At 32.6% G+C, this 20,414-nt stretch overlaps 1 protein-coding gene across 3 annotated transcripts in view; it reads left to right on the forward strand.

The window, feature by feature from the left end:
- Window positions 1-2,167: 2,167 nt before the first annotated feature.
- The window catches only part of Sur (Sulfonylurea receptor), a 34,065-nt gene continuing 15,818 nt past the window's right edge, over window positions 2,168-20,414 (forward strand). The window contains exons 1-2 of one of the 3 annotated variants that reach the window (XM_077436564.1): window positions 2,168-2,280; window positions 14,701-14,912. In XM_077436564.1, the coding sequence (XP_077292690.1) occupies window positions 14,737-14,912 (176 nt within the window). In that variant the 5' untranslated portion in view covers window positions 2,168-2,280; window positions 14,701-14,736. Of the gene's footprint in view, window positions 2,281-8,463; window positions 8,801-14,700; window positions 14,913-20,414 lie in introns of those variants that run through there. The other 2 variants (XM_077436566.1, XM_077436565.1) reach the window with 2 other exon arrangements.

Below are 20,414 nucleotides of genomic sequence, written 5' to 3' on the forward strand. Positions count from 1 at the left end.
ATTTTAGTAAATTTTTTTCAAATATTCAAGTAAGGAGAAGGGACGGGGAAAATCCAAATACCTCACTTTTATTTCATTTTTAAGCATACAACTTGCATTATTAATGGTGGTATGTTTAATGGATATTTTATTATTATTCATAATTTCTGTGATTCTTTTTTGGATTTTTTTAATATAAATTTAGATATTTTGCATTTTTACTACTGCAATATATCTTTGTATTGTATCAAAATGCCAATCAATCTTTAATATACAAATATATTTTTGAAATACTTGTCGATTAGTACATGTGGCAAATAAAAAAAAAATTGTTTAGTTTATTTCAATTCGACGTATTTTGATTCCAATAATAAAATCCATATGAATTTTTATTTTTCACCATCATCTGGCGAATTATTATTTCATTATCTATAAATATAACCCATAGTGCGTTTCCAAATTTGAAATTGCTATTTATAATTTTTTGTATTGAGTGATCTTCACCAGTGTTGTGTTTCTGTGTTGATATTGAGTTAGATGGTGTGAAATCTCTTAAGCTAAATCTATTGCATTATCAGTTAGAATTACCATGGATAAAATTTTAAATGGTCCAGCTAAAAAATATTTATAAAAATGAAAAAAAAAAACAGTCCACGAAGTTTATTTCTATGAAAAAGAATGAAGAATTATACTTAATTTAGCTCAAAGGGTGAGCGTGGCTATGCAGCATTGATGGAAAGTATGTAGATCATAACTAATGCAAATTACAATGTATTTAAATTTTAGCTTCATATATTTATATTATTGATTAATTAATTTAGTTTTTATTCCTTGGATCGATACAAATTCTATCAGATTTTTTGGTCAAAATTTGGCTGGCAGATATTTCATAAAAATGTAACCTTTCACTCTGAAGAATTCAACAATATGCACACGATGGGTCGCATTAGTGTTTGAAGAAAAATAAAATATAAATTAAAATATTTTATATTGAAATGTATTCATTCAAGTAATAAAACCTTAGACTAACTGAATTTTGAAAATTAACTTTCGCAATTGTTCCAAATATGCATTTTGATTTTCTGGAATCTCTACTTGAATCGACTTCACTCATCACCAATGCTGTAAAGTTACCTCATTATATGAAATCGTTCGTATTCATTTTTTTTAGATGAGCATTATTAATTTTTATTTGTTATAATTAAAAAAGCAGCCTTTCCTCTTGCAATCCTATCAAAAAAAAAAATTTTTGATTCGAACATTTTATTCTGTGATCTTGTGTATTTGGTATAACCTGCCTTATTGATGCTACATAGAGCATGAAGGCTATGTAAAAAGGGTAATATTTTTCTAACAGTTACTAATTATTAAGAATTATGAATGAAATGTAAAATTGCATTTGTTGATTAATACTCTCATACATTAAATTCTTGATTAAGTTTATTAAATTTAGACTTGACATTTATTATCAAATTCAAATTAATTTTGTTCACGGTGGTAATTTTAATCAACGTAACGTTTTACAAATACATGTGTAATTTTTAATTAATATTATTTCTTTTATCCTAGATAAATCAGTATTTTAGCTATAAGAGCTTTAAAAGTGATTTGTTCAGTATTTTTTTTTATTATGACTCGTTATTTTAAATACTTACATAAATAAGCAGGTATATTTTACTGTCAATTTTTTTAAAAGAATTTAGACCATCCTTTAATTTATACAATTTTTAAGTTTTAACATCCATTCGAATGTGTTCTTTAAGTTATCATATTATAATACATAAAATATTTGCATTGAAATTTTTATTGTCGTTGTTGCATGGTGTGTATGTGTACGAAGTATCCCTTTCAGTTACTATGAGCTACATATTTCCTTTAATTAATTATCAATTATCAATAATAATTGAATGAATTATAAACATTTTTAATTAATATTAACTTGTATTGATTGTATGACATTCAATTTGATAGTATTACATGCACAAAATTTATGACAGAATTCATTATTATTAGAGATACATATAATAATTTGTTAATGCACTTGAAGTGTGTGTACCTTTCATCACATCACGAATGTTCTATCTAATTATTATATTTGTTGTATTGTACGTATATATGTATATGTATATTAAATTACATTATTTACATAAATGTGTTTTTTTCACATCAATGTTTTAACAACTGTTTTATCGACAGAATTAAAAATGAAACGCGCAGTTTCAGGTGCCCAGTGTTTATAATGTTCCTATCTGAGCTTCATATTATTGTATTGGATAGGATTTGTAGCTCCAGACCAACGGGGTATGATTTTGATTTGCACATTTTCTTTTTTTGTCAAAATATCAATCACATGAGCTTTGTCATTATATTATATTCATTGGGAGCACTTGGCAAATACTGACCAAATTTCTTAAAACGTTAAATTGAAGCCAAACAAGAAGCGAAATACAATAGCTGACGTATTGGATTGAAGAGATAGAAATTAAATGTGAATAAAATAATGTATGAAAAGCGAACAAGAAGAATGTAAAAAAATGCAAGAATTTGTTTGTATTACCCAAGAGAATGTAAAAAATTGCAAGAATTTGTGACTCAAGGTCAATCGTTTCTTATCGGAGTTTACTAATTTATCTGATTTTCATTGAAACGGTTCTAAAAAATTGGCAACCTTATACATTTTCTCGCAAATCTCGAGTTTTCAGTAATTTCGAATTTCACTAAATTGTATAAAATGTTGCAAATTTACAAATCTGACAATTAATGTATCTGTGAATGTTAATTGATATGTATTTACTGAATTTCGCTGAATTATTTAAAAATGCTGCAAATTTACAAATTTGACCATATATGTACATACATATGTCTCTGTGGGTGCTAATTTATATGTATTTACTTTGTATAATACTTGTATCAAATGCACTATGTTTCTGGCAAGGAAGGCGCATTGGGGTTACCTGTTAGGCCTTCCTGGTATAGATTAAAAATAAATAAAGAAATAAAATAAATTAAGATGAGTTAACGAAGTAAGGGAAACATATGACTTATGCTATATAAATAAATAAATAAAATGAAATATATAGCTTGGTGGATGATTGTTGCTCTAAAGTAAGAACAGAGACATATTGTTGAAGGGGCTTCGATCCAGCTGTGAATGATAAACGGTTACCCATGATGATGATGATGTAGGCATTGTAATTTCTATGAAATAAACAATTTTAATGGGGTACTTTGACGATTTTGTAATTTAAAATTTCTAGATACAAATGTGCCCTGGTTTTATCTAAGGAAGTGACTTTTCCTCGGAAAAAAGTCTCATGTAAAAATGTACTCAATATACGTATATACATACATACATACATATATGTAAGATATTTACAATTATTGGCTACTATGTAATCAGCGATAGTTTATCATACATCGAAAATAAGCGCGTGCTTGAGGCCCCCGAATCTTACCATGCCCCCGAAATGGTCCTTTGCTACCAAAAAATACAAATTACAAATTATTATCGTTGTCTACAATACGTTCATAAGCCAAGAATAAATAAAATTAATACCTATTTTTCATAGTATTGTAACGTACGCCGCGGATTAAGCGAATAGAAGCCCAGAGACTGTGACCGTTCAAAGATTATCTGTAACGGATATCTGTTAACGGATTAACTAAATGCATACCGTGCGACTGGTATAAGTGGGTTTTAAGTATTAGCGACAAGCTAAGTGCATGAAACAATGATTGCACTTCTCATACCGTGGGAATACATATCCGAATACGTGACTATACTGTAGGTAAACAGATTAGACGTCCTGAGAGATTTACCCCTTATAAGGCGGTACGTAGGCGATATCATGTCATTCTGGACTTAGCAGTGACACTGTGTGTATCTCCTTAATCATCAATAAATGCTGTGAAACGACTGTTGGCTTTTACTTGGATCCTCCACCCACCCCTACGCAACAGTATGTTAAAATAGTATCTATTTTATTACAAAAACTGTTGTTATTTCAAATACATATAATAAATTTAAAAAAATATATGGGTAAAATCCAAATGAAAAACCATATACTGAGAAGCATGGTAAAAAACGATGACATCATTTTTTTTGTGGAGTGGAGGCCTCAAATTTCAAATGCGCCTGGGGCCACTGTATGTAATACAGTTCCTATGTATTTCGAAGTTCTGTAGGTATACACATGTATTTGCATAGTTTGAACCTGCTCAATTTAGTTTTTAAAACACGCTTTTGTAAGAAGAAAACACTGCGTGGTATGTACAAATTTACATGTACGTATTTCCAAAAACCTGCTATTTAAAAATTTGCTCAAATATTTAAGTCATGAATCATGAATGTAGAATAGACGCATGGAGCTACACGTACAAGACATCATATTGTGACCTCACGCAGGAAATACCCGCGAGAAATATAATAAAGATATAGGTAATATGTATGTATGTATCTTAAACATATGTATCTTATACTTGAAATTCACGTTCTGCATTCTGCATGCAAACGCACCAGTCCTCCAGCATCTGCTATAGTTATGGAGACCATATTTTTTTGGAGAAAATGAAAGACATAAAAAATCGCTTCATAGCTAAAATGATTTATAAGTTTATCACATTATTTATACATTTAGAATTTTAAACAATCATATATATTACACATTATTGAAATTTAAAGAAATTTACGCTCGAATTAGTACATTTAGATAAAAAAATATTGAAGTAGAAAACCAATCTTTATAAACGTGGTTAAGTGAAAAATTACCTAAATAAGCACATTACATCACGGAAAAAAAGTATAATTTTGACTTTTAAAATTCGCTATATAAGTACTTATTTTAAAGCATTGAAAAGTCACCATTAATCGGAAAAACATCTGACTATTGATTCCAATACTCACTTTTCGCAGAGCAATCCTCGATTTTGTCAACATACATTTTATCAACCCTGTATTGATTACACTCAGGGACGTCCCATGGGCATAGGCAAGTAAGCTGACGCCTAAGGGCGGCACACTTTGAGGGGTGGCAAATTATATGTATATGATTTTTGTTATTATTTTAAATTAAACATAATTAAATACGTTTGTATGGACAAGGCGCTGGGGTCCAGCCCTCGTAAGGACATAGCGATGAAATAAAGGAAGTGTGTTCAGTGCAGCTAAAGTGAGTCCTCGACTTACGCAAATTCGACTTACGCGAATTCGTACTTACGCGGTTGAGAATTAAAAAAAAATCCGCCGATTTCCGCCGTTATTGGCACGTGCAGTTGATACATAGGGACAAAAATATATTTAGCACTAAATAACCATGGCAACGCGACCACTTCAAATTTTATGTACTCGATCTTCAAGTTCACCACGATCATTAAAATTTCAGCGATGTCGGTTACCAAATAAATGTTACTTTAATGAAGATTTATACACTTCTTATTTTTCTCAATTGTCCCTTGATACAAAAATATTAATACATACAGTAGCGGGCGATGAAAGGTGTCCACCCATAGAAAAGGGACAAAAGCTTGTGTACATTTTTTTTGCGTGTCAGGTAAAATACCTTTTTTTGTTGAAAGGATCCTTATCTTTAGGTATTCAAACAGTTGACCACTGTTTTTCGAAGGATTAGCACGTTTTGAAGTGATTTTGTGTACGATATGTCGGGTGTAAAACAATTAACCGAAGCGAATAAAGCGATAATTCTAACTCTGGCTGAAGAAAAATTTAGTTCTCGCTACATCGCTCAGAAATTAGGATGCAGTAAGACCTCTGTGCTTAATTGCATAAGAAAATATAAAAATTCAGCATCCCTAGAGAGGAAAAAAGGATCGGGAAAGCCCAGAAAGACCAACTCCGCCGAAGATAGACTGTTAAAAAGAATGTGTCTACAAAACCGGTTCAAAAATGCTGTGCAAATTAGATCGGAGTTTATAGCAGCTGGGGGAAAAGAAATCAGCGTCGAAGTTGTACGTCGACGCCTTAAAGAATACAGTTTAGTTGCCAGGATACCGGCGAAAAAACCATTTTTGACCAAGAAAATGAGAATGCAACGACTGAATTGGACGGAAATGGACTGGAGGCGTGTTATCTTCTCGGACGAAAGCAAATTTAATTTGTTTGGGTCCGATGGCATCCACTACGTTCGACGAAGATCGGGCGAACGTTTGAGTGACGAATGTATTCAGCCTACGGTCAAACGCCGTGCGGGCCAGATGGTCTGGGGATGTTTTTCTTTCCATGGGGTGGGTCCATTGGCCATAATTGATGGGACAGTTAACGCCGAAACATATAAAAAAAATTTAAAAGAACATTTGATACCAGCAATAGAAATGCACTATGCGTGGGAATCTGAATGCATTTTTCAAGACCATTCTGCACCATGTCATCTTGCCAAAACTGTAAGTAATCTTTTTTTTATTGCTATGTATCCTAATCAACAAATAAAAATAAAAATATATCATTAAGTTATTATCTAAAATTTTAGGTCAAGAACTTCATTGCGGAAAGTGGCATTTCGCCCTTGAAATGGCCGGGTAACAGTCTGGATTTGAACCCAATAGAGAACCTGTGGGCTATAATGGGTTTTAAAATTAATAATAAGAAACCTTCCTCTAAATTAGAATTAATTGAAAAAATAAAATATATATGGGATAGCGATATCACAGATGAATATATTCAAAATTTAATTAAATCAATGCCTCGCAGAGTTGAGGCTGTTATAAAAAATAAGGGGGGGGCCAATAAAATATTGAAACAAATTTTATATATAAGTATTATTATAATAAATGAAATGTGATTTTTAGATTTCTTATTAATACATTAGTTTTATGAAAAAAAATTTTTTTTAATTACACTACTAAATCTTTCCATACATCACCGACTCCTAATAATTTGAATAACATTGTAGTTTCGTTTTAATTTCTTCGCATTACTACTTGAATTTCTTTCAAACTTCATAAATGCAATTTTAATAAACAAAAAAAAATAAATACAATCGTTTATAAGTCCGAAAAACAAGAAAATATGAGTTTTTTCGAGGTGGACACCTTTCATCGCCCGTTACTGTACATACTGTATGTATGTTCACCGATGCGGTGCAAACGATCGAAAAGCGCCAGACAGGCTGAACCACAGATTAACGACACGTGTACCTTATGCGTGCGCACTGCTCGCACTTATACTAAGCGAAATCTACCCGAAGTCCCGACATACCTACCCTGTATACGTTCTGGGCTTCTGATACTTTAGTTCCGAATTTTTCCTTATTAAATTATTAAAAACTCGCCAGAAAGATCCAACTCAATTTTAATAATTACCATTTTAAAGTAGCCATCCAGTTAATCTGTGGTTCAATCATAGATATATAATACACTAGATGGGCCCTACGTGTGATTTTGGTCGGAGATCTTGTCTTCACTAACTGAGGGGTGCGGGGGGTTTAACTAGCGGGGAAGTTGGGAAAAAAAAGGTTTTTTTCCCTACGACGCAACGGTACCTATCTACCTACTGAGAGAAACTGTGCATGCGCCATATATTTTGCATGCGCTAAAAGGGAGACTTACGCGGTTTTCGACTTACACTGAAAATTTCGGAACGAATTAACCGCGTAAGTAGAGAACTTACTGTATAGTACTGTTGCGTACGGGTGGGTGGAGGATCCAAGTAAAAGGCCAACAGTCGTTTCACAGCATTTATTGATGATTAAGGAGATACACGCAGTGTCACTGCTAAGTCCAGAATGACATGATACTTCTTTGTGGCTACATTTTAACGATAGTTTTCTCGGGTAGTGACACTCCCTTGACCTATCTATCGAACGTTTTATATAAGATCGATCTCTCGTTGATATTGTAGTGCGGGCTGGCGGCTGCTCGCTTGTTCATCGTTTGTCAGGCTAGAACACTAAGCAAAATTAGTGCATCATCTGTGGGATATTGTCGGGGTTAGTGTGTTAGTGGGTGGTTAGCTGGTTTGGGACCGTTCGGTGGTGATTTGTTTAATTTAACTGATGCTAATTTTAGCCTATACCCGTCTTCAGTGACATGATATCGTCTACGTACCGCCTTATAAAGGGTAGATCTCTCAGGACGCCTAATCTGTTTACCTGTTGTATAGTCACGTATTCGGATATGTATTTTCCACGACATTGGGTCTCCCCGTACCGATTCTGAGAAATAACTAATAACGGTCATTGTTTAGCCTAAATGCACTTAGAGTCCAGATATAATCTTTGGAAGTAAGTGCATGCATTTAGTTAACCGATAACAGATATCCGTTGGTCTAAGTACAATTCGCTCAATCCACGGCGTACGTAACAGTACTTTTAAAACAGTATTTGTTTTAATTTATGTTGAGAATGGGCAAGGGGGAGGGAACACCGATGAGTCACTATTATAAAAGTTGCAAAAGTCCAGACTTTTTATTGGTATTTCAGCAATTCCAAGAAGTCGACCGGTTGATTCATTGATGGGAGAAATGAATTGGCTGCTGCATGCAGACGCTAGTCGGCGTCAGTGCGGTGCGGTCGTGTTTAGAGTGTTCTTCTTCAGGGTAAGGGGATAGCCAACCGGTTGGCGTGCGAGCTCCTATCACCGGTTGTTCAATAATTCGCTGTTGGCCGACGCCTCTTAATCAGGATACGTTCCGGTGGTGACAGGCCCTCAACGGGGTCACAATCGAAGCACAAATTGTCGAATCACAACAGTGACAACGACACGCGTGGACAACATAAATAAAACGGGTAATTTGAACGGCGCGCCAAAATATTCGACGTTCGCTTGCATGGATTCTCTGGAAGACGGCTAGCGACGCGACGCGCTCACGGTGTGTTTCTCTTATTCCATCTGGATCTCGTTTTTTCTTTTGTAATGTTATCGCTTAATGTATGTTAACTCGTAAATCAAACGTGTAAACTTGTGATTTTCTCGGAAAAACACATTTTCTGTAAAAGTCATAACTCTTTCAGTCAAAAATGTTCTCTCAACTAGTACGTAAAAACTTTTCGCGAAGTTTTCTTGAATGTTTATTTATTCATTGGATCAATTTTTCCAGAAATAAGTTCGCATACATATTATGCAGGGCAGGCAGGAGCCAAGGCGCAAAAAAATAAAGCTCCAAAAAATCTGATCCAAATAAAATCTAATATATAATTTCGAAATAGACTTTGTATGTACATATTTATTTTATGTATTTATTTTTACTGTTACAAATGAATATACACTCGTCATTACAGATTTGCTCCAATGCGACGGGTGTACGTTAACGAAATACAGAATACATCAACAATCAGAAATACAGTAATACATATACAATCAGAATATATAACATATAACAATTAATCAGAAATAATAATCATAGAGACATCTATGGATTATTTTTAGATTTTTTTTTTGTGTAAAATTTTTATACATACATATGTATATATTTGGTTGGTCAAAATTTCTATGACGACGAGTCAATTTTTTACTTACCTCTTATTAAGTTCATTATTCGATTCAAATAAATTTAATGAAAAAACAAATGAACATTTACTATTAGATTCGTTATGTTTACGCTGTTTATATTACAAATACTGAGCGAAGCCGGGTAAAACAACTAGTATAAAAATGAGTTCTAGTAGACGTGTTCTCCAATCTGTACAACGTTTTGTTAGAGTCGTCATGGAATACCATTAGATAATGGTAAATAAGATAAACCTTGTAAAAAAATCAAAATGTTATTTATTTATTTAAAGTTTGGACCATTGTAGCATTACAGGAATTCCTATTGCGGCACAATGGTCAAAAATATAACAGGAAAGAAACAAAATAATAACTAAAGAAATTAGACAAAATAAAACTTATATATACACAAACAACACATTTAACACAATCATAAAAATAATAAGCTATATAATAACGGATAATAGTAATAATGAATAATTAATAATAATAATTAATATTATATATAAGCAAAAGTCTCTCATTTTCGGACCTCAGATATGTACCTGAGATGTTAATGCAAATTTGAGTGAGTTTCCATAACATTTATGTAAATAAAATGAATTATTTTTAAATTTTCGGGATCCTCTTATGCAGGTGCTTTACAACCACTGCTTCTCCAAGTCGGCCAGCCCTGCATATATTAAGTATCTCGTAGAGTCTCTACCTACGATATTTGTCTATATGTAGCCAAATACCCTATATTAGAAAACAAATCCTTATATAAGAAAATCTTTTGGCAAATGCAATTATAGAAAAAAAAACTAAACTTATTTTTAAAAAAATAGCAAAAATCATCCTTTAAAAAAGTACTGTTATTATCAGGGTTGTGGAGTCGGTTCAAAATTTACCGACTCCGACTCGGACTTTTTTTATGATTTAACTCAGATTTCAAACTCTGGCTTGAACGATTTTAATAAAATCTACATACTTTTCTTGCCAACGTATAAAATTATTATAAATTAGATATGAAAATAGCGATATTCAAAATACAAAAAATTAAAGGAATTAAAAAATCACTAAAATTGACATGTAACCCAATTTATTAAATTTTTGGCAACAAATTAGGTATAAATAAAATGTAAGTATATACATTCATAGTGTATGTGTATGAATTTCATACATCAATTTAATAAAACAAATGATGGAGTAATCAAACGGTTTTGGTCACAACACATCAAAGGTTCGGTGATTAATCCGCAAAAAGCGATTACGGAACATCTGGCACCCAAAAACTCCATCAATCGAAATATTGTACTAAGTCCATCACGCGAAATATTGACGAGATACTAACGAGAATTGAGTGTCAGATATTCCGTATTCGCGATTTTTGTGGCAACGATTGTCATGCGCGCGATCGCAATTTGCCCAATAATCCGTTTATCCACGCTAAAATACGTGCAATTCAACGATTTTATTTATAAGATAATTTAAATTCATGATTTTTATGAAGTGCTAAATTTCAATTTATTGGTGGATTTACCTTAATAAAATTGGAGACTCACTCAGAATCGGTTGACTCCGCTTGAAATGCTTCGTGGTAACCCTGGTTATTATATATAATGTCCAATCCGATATTTACCAGTAATTTGAGTCCTTGAAAAATGTCGACTAATACATACATGTATATATGTACATATAACCAGGGCCGCCGAGAGGACTCTCGGGCCCTGGGGATAATAATTTCGGGCCCTATGACAAACTAAAAAATATATCTTCTTCTGATAAGATTTATCGCATATTAAACATATATCTACATATATAAGCCGTTGTAATTAAAATTAAATATCAAAAATAATGTAAAATAAAAAATATAATGCAAAACATTACATATTTGTTTTACGTTCAACTATATTTAAAAATACTGGTGGTCTGTAATACGTTTATTACTGGCATACTATGCTTTTCAGATATTCTGGACATATCGAATTAAAATAAGTGATAGCAATTTGTGAATTAAATCAAACAGAAATAGTGTTTTTGGAACAGAAAATTGGACTTCCGCCACTTTCAAACATATGAGCCGTTATAACGGCTCATATTTATATAGCCGACTTTAAAATATTTTGTAATGATTGAATGAGTATTTACCAAAAATTGAAATTTGATCTAACCAATATTTATTTTTATTGATTATTTTTAATTTACGAGTGTTAACTAAATACCTATATAATTTACGTTACACTATTTTGATAAACAAAACGCTTATTAGTAGGTTAGATTCTTCAAATGCTAAAGTGAAAGTCAACAAATATGAGATTTGAGATTTGAAAAATGAGATTTCAAGAATTAGTAAAAAAAAATGATGAAAAAAGTGTGATGCTATTTTCTGACCATAATTTTTATAAATTTGAGTTTGTATTAAATTTAACTGACATATTTTTATTAATACCCGAATTTTCTAATTTTTTAACCGTTTCGAATTTGAAATTGTACCTGTTATATCATAATAACGAACTACATATAGGTATTTTTCTAATAGTTCTGTTAATAGTTTTGCATATTAAAAATACATACAATATCTCTTTTTTTTCCCAGGGCCCGGGATTCCTAGTCTACAACCCACACCTACCAAAAAGGCAAAAGCTTGTAGCTCTAATTTTTTTTTAAATATTTCAGGTCTTATAGAACCGTGGCTGCACACGAACCTAGGGAGCATTAATCAAATTGAAAAAGTTTTTATGGCTTTTTTCGAATACTATTTCTAAGGCTGAATTGCCTATAGTTGATAATTGACAGTAAGATGTTGTTCTGTAAAAAGGATTAAATGCAATGTTGCATACCCCTGCGACAAAGATTTAATATGCAAATTTTTAGAATTGGATAACCACCTAGTGTCCGATATGAATCATGCACTTTATTTTATTTTGTCTCACGCATGATATTATACATTATTCAATTAGCCATCATATATTACATATACTATGGTTGTGGCTGCTTAGTGCCTTCAACTTGTACTAAGAGATTTTAAGTGAATCGTGGTTTCCTCGTCGCCGGAATATGCGAAAACGCTTTTAATCTTAATTTACGACTTAATAATAGTGGGCTAAATTAATTTTAGGCTAAATTAATATATAAATTTCGGAGTACATTTATATATAATATTTATGATAAATTTCCGGTACAAGGGTTTACTTAGCAATAAATTCTCCCTGCAAATCCGGAAATAACATCGATAAATCGCATTATTGTGAATCAAAATACATACATACATATGTTGTGAATGTAATGTAGTTTTTCACCGTATAAATTGTTACAGCGAATGTTGTGAATTTCGACTTTTAGGGTTGTTACCACAGATTTATGTAAAATGCACAATCTCATTAGCAAACTCGGTTAATATATTATTTACGACTGAATTTATTCCGGGAAATTGCCTAGTTAAACAACGCTCTTCGTGTTATTAAAGGGCTATTTCAACCGCGTGGTCCAGAATGACCCGTTTTGTCTGGTTTGCATTTTCAATTCATTGTAAAATTCAAAAGAATTCAATTTAGTATGTGTAAGCCATGTTTTGTGGAACGTATTTATTTATGTATGTATGTACGTATGTGCAATTTAATGAATAACTGGATTTGTATTCAATATTATTTATAAAGATTTATCTACATGGGTCTACGTGACGAGCCAGAATGTTAAATTACAGAAAACACAAATATCGGAAGGCAAATATCGAAAATCGAAAGATCTCAAGTCGAAAGATAAAAAAAGGGTGCATGGTAAACGGTGCATACTTAATTTGCGCGAGCAGGGTACAACAGGAACAAGAGGAACAGGATTTTCCTCCCGTATTCTGCGCGCGCACATTAATCAGAATATTTTTTCTTTAAATTTTACAAATTCCGGAAAATCCAAATACCGTTTTAATTCATAATTGTTTATTGAATCAATTTGTATAGACAATGCATGAAAAGTATGTCGGTTTAATACAGATTGGAGCTTTCATTAAAATTCGTGGGTTCAAATTCCGACGGGAAACGAAAAATTTATTCTATTTCTATCCACGAGTACGTCCATGAGTACGTCTATCGCTGCTGTGAAGATCTGGAATGGTTTTTAAATCCAAATCCACCGTGTCCTGTTAGAGTTCACCAATTTATTTACCTTACATAATTGTTTCAATAATATCGGCGTCCTCTCATTCTCTTGGAATTTCGGTTAGCCTGATTTTTTTACTGTTGCAAACATGCATACGCTTCCGATTTGTAATTAATGTGTAATGAGTTCGGATTTGTACTTATATTTCGCAGTTTTTTCTATTCTCCTGTGACACGTACCAATTTGATGGTTTCGTTGCCTGTTGCAAGGGGCATCGAGCTCCTCAACCAGATTTCTATTAACTTGGATTTGCTTAATATAAAATATGCTAATCTGGTTTAGGGCAGTAGCGTGCGGTGAAATTATCTCTCTTTTTGTTGTACAGCCTTACTTAATGTGCGCGAGCAGGATACAAGGGGAACCAGAGAAATGTTATAATAATAGAAGCGCCCTTTCGAATATATTTCTTGTTTCAATACACGCGTACCATAACTACGCAATATTGTACGCGTATGCGTATGCAAGCTGTCGCCAAGACGCTTTCATGAAAACTTTCATATACGATGTTAATTGAATAACATGTTACTTAAATGATCAATTTACTTATACAAATGTATCCCATGTTGTTTATTGTGTGTTTTTGAATGCATCGTGCAATTTTTAACGATGCACTAGCCCGTTGCCCTTGTCCAGAGAAGTTTTTATCGTACATATGTACATACGTCGACCACCAAGCGTCAAATACGACTGATGCTAAAATTATTTAGGATTGTCTGTGGACAATCGTCACTTGACAACAATATAAAGACTAAAGTCACTTCTATTATTATTCTAACATTTCTCTAAGGGGAACTGCCTGTTCCTCTTGTATCCTGTTCGCGCACATTAAGTAAGGCTGTACGACAAAAAAGAGAGAGAATTTCACCGTACGCCACTGGTTGAGGGATTGTCTAATTTGTTTTGTTTTCATTTTTACTGTTATATACTTTTTTTCTCTTATTGTCTAGCCATAGTGACGACCTGGAATTACTTTGTAATATCACTGTGGCAAAATTGTAAAAAAATATATAAAACTACAATATGTATTGAGTAGCATCGATTTAGGGTGAACTGTAATGGGATTATGACATCACTAACACTTCCATGTAATCGTCTTTTTCATGAATGAAAAGTGCATTTTTTATTCAGTCTTAATTTTTCTTACAGTTGGATGTGTGAAATGTGAATTAAGTGCGCTAAAAAATGGAAGTATTGTGCGGCCGATACAAATTCGGAAACGGAAGTGAGGGAGATGGCGCCCCTCGACCGGAAATCGAGATCAGTTGCTACCTTGAGCTGTCGGCGGCTGGGGCAGCTGTCGTCTTCTTCGTCCTGTCTATCATCATTACTGTCATCGTGCGACGACGTGGATACTATGGGTGAGAGACCATTATTGAGCTTGTCTCATTTTACCCTGCTAAATGTTCATATAAATTTATATAGCGTTGTATAGTACATTTATATTGTTACATTTAGGTATATTCAATTTTATGACATGCATATGTACTAGTTTTTCCAGCCGACTAAACATGGTTTATCTAATAGTAAACATTCATTTGTTTTTTTATTTAATTTATTTGAATATTTAACGACAGCCAATCAGAAACGAATTTGACGACAGCCAATCAAAAACGAATTACACACACACAACGAACGGTCTTTATTTTAAAAATAAAATACATATACATACATATATATGAAGGTTTTAATGTTCAAATTTATTTTCCACAATAAGGCTTCAAAACATATGTAGGTTTTATTTTCGGCGTGGATAGTTATGTGAACATCCATTTTTTAAGAAAATGAATTTTTAGTCGTACAATAAACTTTCTCGGTGGAAAAATGGTTTTTCTCGCTGCCGTTTTTTTGTGAAAATAATAAAATTGCATGCGTTTTTTTATGACTGAATCTGAAATTTTCCACCATATGTTTGCGTTTTTCCTTATATTTATCGGATTACAAGTTCTTTTATTAATAGCAATTGGAATAAAATGTTTTTTTTTTTTATTATTAATTGATTATGCTTTTGTCCTCATACATATTTTACGGATTACAAGTTCTTTTATTACCAAAAATTGTGTAATTTATATTTATATCGACAATTTAACGTCGGTTTATACTTTTCAAGACGTCAAATCAACCATACGTATAATGGAATTTGGCGCAAATTTCAGTGTTATCGTTTACAAATTCGCGTGTGGGCGAAGCTCCAGCAAAATCTTATCAATTTTGACGGCTTACACGAACATCATAAATGTATAATTTCGGTTCCTTTGCCTCAATTTAAAACTGGGTGATTTATGATTTCTTTATGGGAATGAATGGGACGAGGGTACCGTGGGCCCGTCATCCGGAAAATGAGTAATGGAGGGAATACCAAACCGACCTCTTTTGTAATGAAAAGCTTCCATAAAAAGGAAAAGCGGTGCAGTGGATGCTCCACATATCTATATTCGGAGATAATGGATATCTCTTGTATCGCATGTAGAAATAAAAAAAAATCATTTGACAATACGACGCGCCAACAAGTAAAGCGAATGGGGCCAACAGTTTACATATCAATTTGGTGTACATGTTTTTGTATGAATTTAAAAACAATTCGTATTTGAATTATCAACATTTTTTGTAGCTGTAGGGTTAGGAGAGCATTTTTCACACGCATAATGTCTCACCAAAGTTACATATAAGTGAGGTGTTTTCTCAACACGACAATTCCATTAGCAATGTGCGTGCGTATCGCGAGATATTCAAAACGTGTATGTAAATAATCTTATTAGATACATATTTCTTTATCTTCACTTGTATCTTATATTCTATAAGTTATACGTATACATGTATGTGTGTATGTATATATAAAATTATCAGAAAATTTAATTAACTTGGATAGTTAACAATTCAACCAAAAACTTATAATTGTATAAGGAAATAATGTATATGTAAATTTGTTCGTTATTTGGGGTTTGTTGATATTCATATGTACATCTACATATGTGTTACAGTCCAAGTGTACATTTCGTTCGTTCATAAACAAACCTACTAGTTTGTTCATACACGAACCAATCTGGTCAGTTTTAGTGTAAGTACACAAAAGATCGAATTGACATCCGAACTACATAATACAATGTAGTTTGTTCATGCACAAACTATTAATCTTAAATTTAAACATTTTCAGGCGTTTATCCCATCCTCTATGTATATATATTATATGCTTACCCTGGGTTGAAATATTTTATTTAAATATTAGCAGAAACGGGAATAATAGCAACGTTGTAATGCGGTTTCCTTAGGATTTTCCTTTTGAATACTTCGCATTTTGACTTTAAGTTTCATTGTGACACCTGGTGTCTATTTGAAGATAGCTTTTGACTGTACGCATTTAAACCAGGGGCTTCATTTGGGGGAGCGGGGGGCTGGGGTGGGCGACCGCCTCCCCCCCCCTAGAGTTGAACGGGACTTTCCGAGTTGTTTCATATATTATTATGAATTTGTGCTTAATATATTATTGTATGTTTAATATATTATTATGAATTTGTATGAAGTGCAGTGGTGTACCGTGCACTTCATAAAAATGTACCGTGGAGCAACAGATTGATGCTTGTTGCAAGTGCACCGCGAAAAGCTTGTAAAAGCAGAAGAATCAGCGAAATTGTGAAAATAGGATTCATTCGTTTCATAAATGAAAACAAAATGGTGAATCAATATCTATGCTGAACTTACCGAGCGTACTACAGGACAAGATGTGTTTGATTATATTTCTTCATATTTATAAGAATTTAAAATGTCATGAGAGTTATGTGTAGGAATGTACGGATGGTGCTCCGTCAATAGTAGGCTCATTTAAAGGATTTGTTACCCTTGCAAAGACAAGAAACCCTAATATTACATATGTATACATATGTAGATATCTACGCACTGAGATTACATAGAGAATCTCTGGTTTCGAAAAAATTACCAGCAGGACTAACACGTGTACTAGACCAAGTTGTAAATATGGTAAACTTCATCAAGTGAAGACTTTTAAAAACACGCATTTTTAAAAACATTGCATTTTTATGTAAGCTAAGTACAAATGTTTGCTTTTTCACACTGAAGTCAGGTGGTTATCTAGGCGTTAATTTTTATGCCGATTCATTGAACTTAGAATGAACTGTTAAATCTTTTTCTAAAATTAAGGTATGCATGATTTTGTAAAATGTCTTCAGAATGATGATTGGTGTGTTAAAATGGCATATTTAGCAGATATTTTAATTACTTAAATAACGCTAACATAAGCGTTCAAGGAAATTTAAGGTTCAAGTTCAACGAAAACTTTTTGACATCCACTGACAAATTGACAGAATTTCGGAAAATAATAACTTTTTGGAAAAATCGAGTAATAGAGAAAAATACAGTATTGTATAAGTATGTATATTTCCTTCACTTAACGAAATCATTGCCGAGAGAATTATTTCTCCTATAACAGAACGTTAAACTTTATTGGAAGAAAAGATTGCAAATTATTTTCCTTCCTTAAATATAAAAAAAATTATGACTGGATACGAAATCCATTTTCTACGATTGATACATATGTGGATTTTCATACCCAGAAGAAGAATTGGTCTCCTTGTGGACGGATCGTACTCAAAAATATTGAATTTTCCGAAATGACAATTGGATTATTGTCCAAGAGGAATATCCAGTTCTCTACATGAGGGCACTGAAAATTAAGTTGCAGTTTTCAGCATTCTATTTGTGTGAGCTCGGTTTCTTAACAATTACTCGGACTTACGAATTTAGAGGAAGAATAGAGGGTAGCTAAAACAAATATTCGACGTAGTATTTCGGAAATCTGCAAAATCGGACAAGCTCGGGTATCGCATTAATTGATTTTTACATCAAATAAATTCCATTTTGTTAAGCGTAATTTTTCCGTATAAATATGTATATATCTTTTCTTTATACCAGGCGCGTAACTACTATGCCGCACGGCCATGCGGTGCATGCGGGTCTTTTAGATTTAGGGGCCCAAAAAGTTTTCAAATAAAAAAATACTAGACATTTTTCAAATAAAATCTTGAAAGTCATTTTAAAGTTATTCAAATGAATAATAGGAAACAATATTTAAATGTTTATACTCCAAATTTTATATGCGACACATCGCGTGTCAAATACTCACCCATCTGTACTCCTTCCCACGACATTCAATAATTTTTCGTTATGGTACAGTAATAATAATTGTCTGCAATTATCTATAAAAACGATGTTAAAATAAAATATCTTTGAAATATGTAATTGCATAATTTGCGACTTTCATGGCGAGTAAAAAAGAACATTTAAATTATGTGAGTTTATTACCAATTTAATTTTAATAAAAAAAATACTAAGGGGGCCTTTTTTTAACATTTGCATGCGAGCCCAATTTTTCTAGTTACGCCACTGATTTGGACTGTAACATATGTATATACAGTGGCGGACTGGGACTGAAATTAGTGCATGCCAGGAGTCAAAGGGGGCCCACCCAGGGTTAAAAAAAATTGTCCCCCCCCCCCATATAACAAAATTTTCTTTTCAAAAATGGGAATAAATTTAGGTACAAGAAAAATGGCAAAAGCAAAATAGATCCATAAATTACATTGTATATTTCGTTTTAACTCTTGTCCTAGGTAAATAGAATGCATCATAAAAGAATGCGGCATAAAAGCGGCTTTTACTTTCGGTAGAAAACACTCAAGGACGTCATTTCAGCTTTTTCTTGGGGAGCAGGCAAAGATTGGTCAAATTGAATTTTTTTTCAAAAAATCTTTTTTTTTTATATCAGAATAAAAATGGATAATATTTTTTGCATACACCTTATTGAGTTATAAAATATGAAAAAAATAAGCTTATTTTTAAAAAAATATTATGTAGAAAGCGAAAAAAGCGCCGCAGGCGAAAATTTTTTTCCAAAAATCTTCACATGATCAACAAAAATCGACCATCTAACTGAGTCACTAAAAAACTGTCTTAATTTCTACCGAATATCTTTTCACTTTATCTATGTACATATGTACGTAATAACAATAGATAAAGTTTTGTGACCATGCGAAAATTTGAACCAGAATCGATCACTGATCACGTTAATATACGAACTTTCGGAAAAATAAACGTCACACATCTGTTTTTGAGACAAAATAAAGTAAAGGGGACCTTTCTCACGATTCGCTCTATAGGATGAACAATTTCTAAGAATTTTACCCAAGGCATACCACTTAAAAACCAAAATATACTTGTTTCGAAATAATAAAATCTTTTTTTTTCAAAGCACATAGCAGCGATTATTTTATTAGTTACCCAAAAGTAACATACATAAGAAATAAACGTAGACCCATAGTATCTCATTAATAATTGAATTACATAATATTCACACTATTCCTTAATTTAGGGGGGCGAGTGCCCCCATATGCCTCCCCCCAAATTACGTCCCTGAAAAAAATGCATAATATTTTCAATTAATGTTAATCGAAAATCGGGATTTTGAGGAGGGGGCCCCTATCCTATATTTCTATATACATGGATGTGTCTACATTAGGAATAGATTTTATATTCGGAAACTGTTTAAAATTGTGTATTTAAATCTTACTATATCGTCGAAGCATAATCAAATGTTATTTTGAAAGTATGAAGTAAATTTAAATCGCTGGTTGATGATGAATCGTCCTATCAAAATTGTTTTAAGCAATTCAGTTTATATTATTCACGGAAATTTGTTTATTCCCATTTTTATTTCAGTAGGTAGTTATTACATAGGTATTGGTATATGCATAATCTTGAGGTTGGAAATGGGCCCGGCAAAAGGGCCCACGCAAATGTTGAAACTTACATTTCGAGCCTAATAAAAAAAGTTAACCGATCCTTGGGCTGTT

This window comes from Arctopsyche grandis, chromosome 8 (genome assembly GCF_051622035.1).
Source record: "Arctopsyche grandis isolate Sample6627 chromosome 8, ASM5162203v2, whole genome shotgun sequence".
NCBI lineage: Eukaryota > Metazoa > Arthropoda > Insecta > Trichoptera > Hydropsychidae > Arctopsyche > Arctopsyche grandis.